Raw genomic sequence first — 10,995 nt, 5'->3', positions numbered from 1 at the left:
ATTAGCATCTCTTCTCAGTCGCCTATATGACATAAAAAGCTGGCTGTCCAAAAACTTCTTAAAATGTAACTCTGAAAAGACAGAAGTTCTCATCATTGGCCCTGAACGTACCTCAAAACAAATTCTGCCACTCATCAGCCCCCTTACTCCGAACATAAACCTGTGTATTATTCTGGACAGTAATTTGACCCTGGAGCAACATGTAAAGAATTTAGTCCAGTCTTGTTTTTACCAGCGGAGGAATATCTCCAAATCCAGGTAACTTCTGTTCTTTAATAACACGAAGAAAATAATACATGCTCTTAAATCCTCCTGTCTTGAATACTGTAATACCCCATTCACCTGCTTCAACAATCGATCTATACGTCAGCTCCAAATCATTCAAAATTCAGCAGCTAGACTTTTGACCAAATCAAAACGATCCTTAAACACCGCACCTATTTTGGCTAGTCTGATCTGCTAATCTGGGACTTCTAACTGTTCTAGAGTCCAGGTTAAAGACAAAGGGTGATCGAGTCTTTTCAATTCTTGCTCCTTGTCTTTGAAACAGCTTCCCACTGAGCATCAGATCAGCTGACTCTGTTCACGTCTTTAAATCTCATCTCATCTAATCAGCATGTTGATATGTCACACCTGTGAGGTGGGATGGATTATCTCGGCAAAGGAGAAGTGCTCACTAACACAGATTTAGACAGATTTGTGAACAATATTAATGGTCTTTTGTGTATATAGAAAATGTTTTAGATCTTTGAGTTCAGCTCATGAAAAATGGGAGCAAAAACAAAAGCGTTGCGTTTATATTTTTGTTCAGTGTATGTGATTAAGTGTATATGTTGGTGTAGGTGTATGTATATGCTTATGTTTTATTAGTATCACTTTTGTTTTATAGTTTCTTCACCTTGGAAAGCACTTACACATTTTGTAATTTGATCACATGTGCACTAGTGTTTGCTCAGTTTGTGCAATGGACTGTAGCATGGTCTGCTTTTCAACCTGAACCTGCCACAGGTTTGCTGTTCACAGTTAGGTAAGTCTGTATTTTGGTTATGACCTGTTTCTACTAATGGTGGAAAATTTGTTGGGGTGTAAGGAAGGAACTATTGAGCTTGACTCACTGAGACTGCATCACATGATATTCTTGTGTGTATGTGGTTAATGTCTCTCAATCTGTCACGAGATGATCAAAACTGTGATGGGTTCAACAGGAAATGTGCTAATTTTAGCACAGGACAGTGCTTTGTATGCAGAGAGGTGTCATTGTTTTTTCCTTGTCAATATCACACTTGTGCTGCAATGTGTTGTTTTAGATTTAAGTGTAAGTATTTTGTAAATAACTCAAACAATTTCAAAGTTAAATGTTGTCTCATGTTGACCAAGTCTGAGATTTGACTGACAGTTTTGTTGCAAAACAGCTCCATCTTTTGGTGTGTTGCACTCATTACACTGACACTGTACATGTGGCAGTTCTCCCCCTCTGTATCTGCAGAAGCACAGCCCTCCTTCACAATAGAATTACAGCAGATTTATATAAAATGATGGCTACATTACCCAGAAAATGTCAGGAGTCAGAACTTTCATATCAGGTCACACATATTAAAGATATGGAACATAACGTAACTCCCCAGTGTGAACGTTTCACATGCTGTATTTTACTTCCGGCTGGAAATAGAAACCATTTTAATAAAAAAGCAGAAATGAGAGTAGACAGAATTCATAGCATAATTCAAAAATAAAGACATTACATAAAAAAGGGTTATATGAGTCCACAGTGAGGGATAAAAATACACAACATGGAGTGGAAAAATGCTAATAATATAAAAATATCCCAAAAATGGAAGAATCGTTAGTCATACAAGACTTGTGAAAGAATGACTTACTGAAACTCCTGTCAGTAGGGGAAAACACAACTTAATTCTCATAATGTGAGGTATTGGTTTTGAAATGCTGTTATTAAAGACATCAAAGTTTTGTTTGGCTACATCCTATAGAGGATGAACAAGTGGGACTGTTGCATCGTAGGCCGTATTTTAAATGGGATATAAAATCTGTTGAATAAAAAATGCTAATTTCCAGGGCCCAGAAAGGTTAGAGTAAACAGTAAGGTGTCACAGACATCAGGGAATATATCTGCAGGGTCATGGGGTCAAATGTTAAAGGTTTCAAAACAGGTATCATGACAGAGGTCATATTAAAGGTCAAGGGTGATTTGAATGAGTAGAGGTTGTTTGAAATGTCACAAAGGTAAAGACTTAGATGCCGTATGCCATATAAGATGAGAGGCTTGAGGTCATATGAAAGGCGAAGGGTCACTCCCGTCACACATTTGCAGCTCCAGGTGTGATGTGATGCCGGGGAAGCGATTCTGCAGCGGCAGCAGGTAGCCCAAGGCTTCTCCCTGAGCCACCGGGCCCATGAATCGATAAGGACGGATATTGAAGATCTTCACACAGTGCACTGGATGAGATAGAAACAAAAATTGTAGTGTTGTGGACATTAATGTCCTGTTATCTCTTGCCTGGGCCTGTTTTAGAGTTAGTTTTATATGCATACATTTTTCCTTCAGCAATTTTAGGATACCAATGACATTTTAGTTATACACAAGATGATGCTGATGCCAAGAGTTATATGTGTAAGAGTTTATGTGTAAAACAAAGAGTAGGCTTGAGACTTTCCTCTTTGATAAAGCTTGTAGTTAGGGCTGGCTCAGGCTGGCCTTGGACCAGCCCCTAGTCAGGTAGATATAGGCGTCTGCTGGGAACTTCCTATGATGCTTAACTTAGCCTCTTCACTGGAGCTTTTGTGCTTTCTCGTCCTGCAGGTTCCCACAAATCGGGGCTGTGCCTGGATTGTGGGTTGTGATTGCACCTTCTGCCGTGGTCCTGCCAGATGCCCACTGCTGCAGCTATTGTTATCAGACAGATTTCTCCTATAAGGAAGTATAAGTATAGTAGTAGTAGTATAACTCAAGAGGCAGGGTACACCCTGGACAGGTCGCCAGACTATCACAGAGACAGACGACCATTCACGCTGAAATTCACACCTACGGCAAATTTAGGGTCACCAAATTACCCTAGCAAGCATATCTTTGGACTGTGGGAGAAGGCAGGAGTACCCGGAGAAAACCCACGCTGACACGGGGAGAACGTTCAGACTCCACACAGAAGGGTTCGAATCAAGAACCCTCTTGCTGGGAGGCGACAAAGTTTTTCCTTATCTGTTATGAGCCTCCAAGGATAGAGGGTGGCGTATGCTGTAAAGCCCTCTGAGGGAAACTGTGCTTTGTGGTATCGGGCTATATCAATAAAGGTGAAATGAAATGAACAGAAATCAATGGCTGATCAATATTTTTAAATAATGACTGCATTTGTTGAAGAAAAGCAAAAGCATTAGACAACTTTAGCATCCCCTTATCTTGGGCAACTGCTTCCTAATAGCTATAATTTCCTCTTCATGCACTGTTTACATACATCATACATCTTTGTTGATGAAAATGTTCTTCTTCTCACCCAAAAATAAGAAATGTGGAGAAGGGGAAATGTGGAGGTATCGTATAATTGCTCATTTATAATCCCAAAATGTCAACAGAGTCAGGTCTTACCATTTCCCTTTCACCATTCTGCAGACAAAAACAAGCAAGCTGCCAACTTAGAAACAAACAACCCAAAAATAGGCTAGTCTACAACGCAACACCATCATTAAATCCTACGAGCTCCTAATGATCAGTGTCTCAGCATTAATGTGGGTATCATGGCGAGGTAATGTGTCTCTGTGATGTCTAATCATGTCTGTGCTTTACCCTGAGATGAAAGGAGCTGACAGTACATGTGTTCTTCTGATAATACAGTTCAATTAGGGGTAGAGGCAGAATGAGGACTAATGATGTTTACTCATCACTCCAGCGCCTTCTCAACTCAGGATGCTCTCAAAGTACACTCACTGGCATATACACAGACACAAATGTACTGTACATTGCAAAGGCATGTGTGCGTGCGTCTGTCGGGCTCCATCGACACCAACACACAAACGCTGATGCACTGCTTTGTTCTGTAATGATGGCCCATAGTGGGGGTTGTTACTCATAAACAGCCTTTGATGGGGTTTCACATGCAGCTGGGTCCTGGTGTTAGAGGCAACCAAGAGTTCAAAGGAGTCTCAGCCCCCCTCTCCAAAACCTTGACTAATCCCTCTAAAGCACTCCCTCTTTTCATCCCTCTGTAACACCTTCACCATAATAACCTTTGCCCTAACCATGGCCCCATACACTATAGATTACAGGGATTTACTTGCAGAGTTCCCTTTTTCATAATTTTCTCTTGCAGCAAATATCAGTGTACCTTCTAGATGTAATTTCTAGAAAACCAAGCTCATGTGCCAAGCAATTGTTAGCCAAGCTCAAACGTGCCTCTCGGGGTGGTAATGTTAGATGGTCCACCTCTTTGGTCCCAGCTGGTACAGATATCCATGGAGGATGAATCTTAATGACTTTGGTTATTTCTTGATTTTCCTCTTTTGCCACCAGCAGATTAAAATTGGGGTCTTGACCACTGCTGGATGGATCACCATGTAATACACTGCAAACACCAATGGCCTGTCTAAACTCATCCTTTCCCCTTTGCTCTCCGTCCTGTATACCAACAACTGCCGCTCCAGTCACCAGTCCATCAAGCTCCTGATGTTTGCAGAACACACTACCTTCACTGTCCCCCACAGGAGGGAGACTGAGCATCTGGCGACCTGATGTAGACAACACAACCTGGAGCTCAATGCTCTGAAGACAGTGGAGATGGTTGTGAATTTTAGGAAGAACGCAGCCCAACCAGCCCCATCACACTGAGTGACTCCTCAGTCGACGGTCAGTTCGTTTACACGCACAGTTAAATCGGGCTACGGTAATAACTCGACTAGGCCATTTAATTAGATTACTGTCCTTGTCCCAGTATACAAGCACAGGAGGTGAATCGATTAATTGACAGAAGTATGTCTGACTCCACTATGATAGGTGGCGATATGCCCCCTTTCAGCTTGTTAGTATTGGACCTTCTTCTGGTTGACCTATTACTTCACAGACGAAACAATCAAGCATCATCCTGCTGTTGCGCTAATTTTCTGAACAGGTCGCCACTCTGTGTTTTCCTCCCATCCATGTGTTTTGAAATATTTAACTCTTTCAGTTGACACAACATAAACAGTGTCTCCTCGTCCGTCCAGAAATGCACAGCCCTGGATGTAGATTTCGCCATGTTGTTACCAGCTTCTTCTTTTGTTATGTATATAATGCTATTTTACTAGATCAAAGCTTGGGGTGGAAACTGTGGAACGTGCACAAATGACCTAGGCCAGTTTGGATCCGATTGACTGTGTACATGCAAGAGAAATTCAACCCCCAACCAGAGAAAATCGAATTATTGGCTTAGTCCGACTGAAACCAGACTTTTAAATGCATGTAAACAGCTTAGTCCGACTGAACTTGGACTATCCGTAGCTCAACTAACACACCTGGATAAATCGATTGAAAATCAAACTATTGCTGCATGTATGCACTTAGTCCGACTGGAGTCGGACTCGGCGATCTGCGCATGCGCCACTTTTTCTTTCGTGGGCTTTCACCCGGAAGAAGAAGAAGGAGATGACAAAGCAGCAGTGTATTAACTCCCAGAAAAACAAACACCATGGTGACTGAGAAGCAGAAGACACACTTCTGGACGGACGAGAAAACTACATTCATGCTCCGACAGCTAAAGGAGCTAAACATTTTGAAGTTTATGGATGGTAGCTTCCTCTTCGGGTCAACCGGAACTATTTCAATACGCACTATATTAAGAAGGACACAGTGCTGCCTATGGAGGCGGAGTCAGACGTAATTGGTTAGCTACAAGCTAAGCTCGACTACTGCGTGCAAGTAAATGTACTGACTGTCTGGGTGTGTTGGTCCGACTTTGAGAAATACGATGTAGTATGATGTCAGTCAGACAAACATATTTACATGTATTATAAAAGTCCTATTTAAGTCAGACTAACACAATAAATTGATTTCCTCTAATGTCATGTAAACACACTGACTGTGAAGTCCCACCGTTTCCTTGGCTCCATCATCACCCAGAATCTCAAGTGGGAGCTAAACATTAGCTCTTTCATCAAAGAAGCACTACAGAGGATGCACTTCCTGCAGCAGCTGAACCAAAGACAGTGATGGTGCATGTCTAGACTGCCATGATCAGGTCCATTCACATCTCCTCTATCACCATCTGTTGTGCTGCTGCCACTGTGGAGGACAAGGCCAGACTGCACCGAATCATTCACTCACTGAGAAGGTGATTGGCTGCAATCTTCCTTCTCTCCAGGACTGTACGCCTACAGGACCCTGAGGCATATAGGTCCCCCCTACCTCTTATAGACACTAATGTCATTACATCTATCTATAAGCTTTACATCAATGCACATGTTCAGGACTATATCTGTGTATATTGCACTTTCTTTTCATACGTAGTACCGTGAAGCACTGCATATTCCTTTACATTCAAAAAACTTTGAAGAACTTCACAACCCTTTCATTTTAATTCAGATATATTGTACATATATTAAATTATATTTTCATGTTTTATTATAACTTTATTCTATCAGATATTTATGTTCCTTGATTTTTGCAAAACTTTATTTTTCAATGTAATTTTCTCTTACTGTGTTTTGCACAATTACACCAAAGATAATAGATTCATTGTATGCAAAACCTACTTAGCAGTAAACTGGATTCTGTTTCTTAAAATGACCTTCACAACCCCACAGAGCTGCTATTATGTATGTGGCCTCTTTAGTCTTGTTGATTTATTATACAGTCATCATTAAGTACGCACAACTGCTTACTTTTCTTTTATTTAGCAGACAGATGCGCTCAAAGTTTTTGACATCAACATTGATTTCTATGTCACATTGGTTTATAAAACATTCTCAAGGCCTGGATACTAACGTTTTAAACGGTGATGAATAATCTCCAGAAGTTTGTTTCCCTTGCTGCACTCACTTTTAAGTACTATACTGACATCTTGTCCTCCTTACCATCACTGAGAAGTTTGACCCCATCATACTGATTCCCAGCAGGCTCTTGCTGACTCACTGGACCCGCCAGAGAGCCTGAGAATGGAGCGTTGACAATACTGTAGTCATCACACACCAGGTCCACTGCTTTATGTAGGTCGCTACCTCTGTAGGAGCAGCGACAGAAAAGATTGGAATTACACAGATATTGTAAAAAGGCCTGTTTCAATTAGTCATACATCACCAAAAGAAATTCTAATGTCTCCTTATGGAAACAGCTATGTCTGCTCAGATCTCCACCCAAAGAAGCTGGACTGATCATCTATATAACTTTGGCCTCTTTTGTCCCTTTACTATGGACATAGATTTGGTTCTGGGTGAGCTGTGCTGTGAAATGTTATCACCTTAAGTGGTCACTGAGAAATCTTATGAACATAAAATTCAGATCAGGAAGAATCACCTGTTAGAGTTGTAAACCCCACAGCCATGCGCATCACATGCCCGCACTCTGTTGTTGTGGTGACCAGCACAAAGGACACTCCAAGCTCCTACTACAGAGACATGTAAAACAAAAACAGTAATATGTTGGTCCAATACTTCTCCTTCCAAAATACAGCACTTTTGAAGGCTGCTGCACAGCATCCCACTGAGTTACCTCATGTTCTATTCATGTGGAAATAAAGCAAATTACTGCAGAGACACACTATTCAGATGCCATCCATTGATGTCTTTTATATCAGTGGTGTGTCAGACACTGAAGCATCCTCACACCCACTACAACACATTTTCATGACTCAGACAGGAAAAAACAGTGTGCAACCCTACTTTACAAAAATAAAATAAAAACAGCAATGTGTCTGTGTGACTCTCTGTGAAAGAAGTGTCCGACGTAGCCCATCTCACACCTAGAGTTAGCCTTTGGAGTATTTTCATATGTGCTGGTATGAGTTTGCATTGATGCGTAACTTTGTCACTATACCTGGCATACAACACTGCCGCATCTTGGCCCCTGAGCACTTGTCTTTGAGGTACCGGCCTCCACAGATGTATCGGTTAGGCTGGCAGATGCCTCCCAGTCTGGTGCAGCCGATGTCACTTCTCGGCCCCATGGTAACTCGCTTACTTCCTGTCTTCTTGACCTTCTTCCTCGGAGCCACAGCCTTGGGTCTCCTGTCATTTTCAGTTGTGTAATTTCTCTTCACCTTGATGTTACTGTCAGCGTTCTTGTCAGGGCTTTTAAATCTGTCACCCTTCATCTTTTTATGTTCTGAAGCAAAACTTAACAGGACATCTTCAGGAAAGAAAAGGTAGTCAGAATTAAGGAGGAAGGATTAAATGAGAATGTCTTGCAACAACTTTGTTGGATTAAAGATTACATAAAACTTTTGTGAGACTGATTTTGGGATTACCCTCAATTTTGGCTTTAGTATTCTTAGTTGAGACAATGCCCAACAGAAACCATCACTCTAAACTGTGTATGGTAAAGATCTAAGAAATACTGAGATGATTTTACTGTCCGTGCTAAAATTACCAATCCACACTGAGTAGAGTAGTTTGCGGCACTGTTGAGCTGTTGAACTGAGTTGCATCATAAAGACAGGCTTTTCTGTTTTTACCGTCATTACTATAAATAGGGTGGACAAAATAACAGAAACACCTGTCAGTATAACACAATACAATTCAGCAGCACGACAAGGTGCAGCCTCAAAAATGATCATACAGTTGAATCAACACCTCTCGAGTAGTTTCAACAAAAACTAGAAATTATAACCTCCTTAAAGATATGATTTTTTACTGGACTGTTGTGTTAGGGTGCCTTCAGACCTGAGTTGTCTTGCTTTGGTCCGAATCAGGAACTAATTTTGTGTTCTCACGGCAGCATTTACAAGTGCACCAGATCAAATGCCTTGTGTGAGAAAGCTGCTCTTGATTGGTCAGAACTTCAATGCGGGAAAAATCCAGGAAGTAACAAAACTTTGATGAGGAGTAGACTTGCAAGATAAATGTGACACTTTCTAATGTCACAATGGAGGGACAACTACGCAGGCTGATTTTAGCGCTGCTCATCATGGACTATATTGCTGTCATTGTTCATTTTAGTCAAACCATACAGTTTGAAAACGAGGCGCGGCTCCAACTAGAAAACAATGTTTTGATGCTTTGGATGTGCTGAATGTGCATATTAAGGCAGTACAGGAGGAGGTGCACATTAATAATCCTCCAGGACTGTAACATGCTCATGTTTAACCCAAACAATGTGTCATGTGACTGCAGTTGGTTCAGATCGAGGTTGGAACACCTTCTCACACAAACGAACCGCACCAGAGATCCTTTGTAATCGGACCGAGACCACCTCTTCAAGAAGGTCTAGGTTCAGTTGTTTTGGTGCACACCTGAGTGTGATTGTTGTGTTCACACCTGCCCAAACAAACTGCACTTAAGGGGCAAACGAACTAGAGTTCGATTGAACTGAACCAAACAGGGCAGGTGTGAAAGCACCCTTAGACTCATTTAGTTTTAGGTAGGTGGAAGTGTGTATGCATCTATCATTTACACATCTACCGACCTACTTACCCATCTGTAGTGGTAAGTAGTGTTGAGGTGGGTTAAAGTGGAGTGGATTCACTTTACAGTTAGAAAACAATCAACAGAAATTCACATGATGAGAAATTAAGAAAACCACATGACTATTTCCCCCAACTTCCTGATGCTGAAGCAAATCTGATACTTTTCTAAGTCACACATAACTGCTAATTGCTTTCAAATGCTACAAAAACCTTGTTATATCATGAAGAAAGCTAAAAAGCACACCTTCTGGACATTAATGTCTGACTGATGGATGTTCATAGAACCTGCTTTTGATTGTCTCTATAATATACTTTTGTTAGACTTGGTAATTTCTAAGATTTTCTCAGCATTATAAGACAGTCTCTTGGAACACCTCCGTTTACCGTGTGGGCACACTTGTTGAGAACTCTGTTCCTTGTCCATATACAGGCCGAGTCATAGTTCAGCTATTCATAGTGTGTTTTCATCCTGACAGAATACTAATTATCCTGCCCAGACACGAGTCTTTGATCTTCATTAACTCTATTAACCTCAGAGGCACAGAAAATATTTCAATCACGCTGCCCCGGCAAGGGAACACATGCTGGGCTCAGTGATTGAAAGAAGCTGCTTATCACTATAACGCCTTAATGACTGAAAGACAGTCAGGCAGGATAGCTGGCTGTGGCATAGAAAAGCAATTTTCCTCAGCATGTGAACTAAAATTAGAAAAGGCAAAAAAAAAAGTGACAAAATGTAAGTGTGCCAGTTGCTTGAGGAGTAGAGTTTTACTGGTGTTTCTCTGAGCGGTTGTTAGTGCATTACTAGGTGGTTGCTATATTATGGGGCTGCTGGGGTGCTAATACTTTATCACTGTTTGGTTATGTTGTTAGGGCCTCATTATGTTGTTGCAATGTGATGGATTTGATGTTCTGATTGTTTAAGAATGTTTGGCTTAATGGTTGCTGAGGTGTTTGGTGTGGTTTTTCGGGCATTTTCGAGACACCAGACTTATTTTTCTGTAGCCAAGGTGCTGAAACCTTTCCTACTCTGTGTGTGTGTGTGGGATAGTACAGATACACATAAATACAGTTAACGTTTAAAGAAATAAAAAGAGGGATATTCAGTCAAATAGTTTTAACAGTTAACCTGAACACCTGTAAACAGAGACAGATTTAATTCTCAGTTCAGACTAGCTGGCATGCGTCCTTTAACGCCACTTGACATAGAGATTCCTGGGTACCCTTTCATGGAGCTCCAGAGAGCTGTGTCCACTGTGTGGTGTGAATCATCTCTTTACCAAGATGGCTGTCTCATTTTCATGTCACTCAATGGTCCCTCAGAATCAGAGTGCGCCTTAAGCTCTGCAGTTAGATGCAATTATGTAATGTTGCATTAAGCATTCAATCATGCTTT

General features: G+C 41.2%; 1 protein-coding gene across 1 annotated transcript in view; it reads right to left on the bottom strand.

The window, feature by feature from the left end:
- Window positions 1-1,515: 1,515 nt before the first annotated feature.
- The window catches only part of LOC117267497 (leukocyte cell-derived chemotaxin-2), a 226,760-nt gene continuing 217,280 nt past the window's right edge, over window positions 1,516-10,995 (bottom strand). The window contains exons 7-10 of the mRNA XM_078172568.1: window positions 8,012-8,323; window positions 7,493-7,583; window positions 7,054-7,199; window positions 1,516-2,454 (exon numbers count right to left, since the gene is read on the bottom strand). Coding sequence (XP_078028694.1) covers window positions 2,288-2,454; window positions 7,054-7,199; window positions 7,493-7,583; window positions 8,012-8,323 — 716 coding nt within the window. The 3' untranslated portion in view covers window positions 1,516-2,287. The remainder of the gene's footprint in view (window positions 2,455-7,053; window positions 7,200-7,492; window positions 7,584-8,011; window positions 8,324-10,995) is intronic.

Source organism: Epinephelus lanceolatus, chromosome 11 (genome assembly GCF_041903045.1).
Source record: "Epinephelus lanceolatus isolate andai-2023 chromosome 11, ASM4190304v1, whole genome shotgun sequence".
NCBI classification, from domain to species: Eukaryota; Metazoa; Chordata; class Actinopteri; order Perciformes; family Serranidae; genus Epinephelus; species Epinephelus lanceolatus.
The sequence above is the reverse complement of the archived record's forward strand: the minus strand, read 5'-3'. Positions and strand labels throughout refer to the sequence as shown.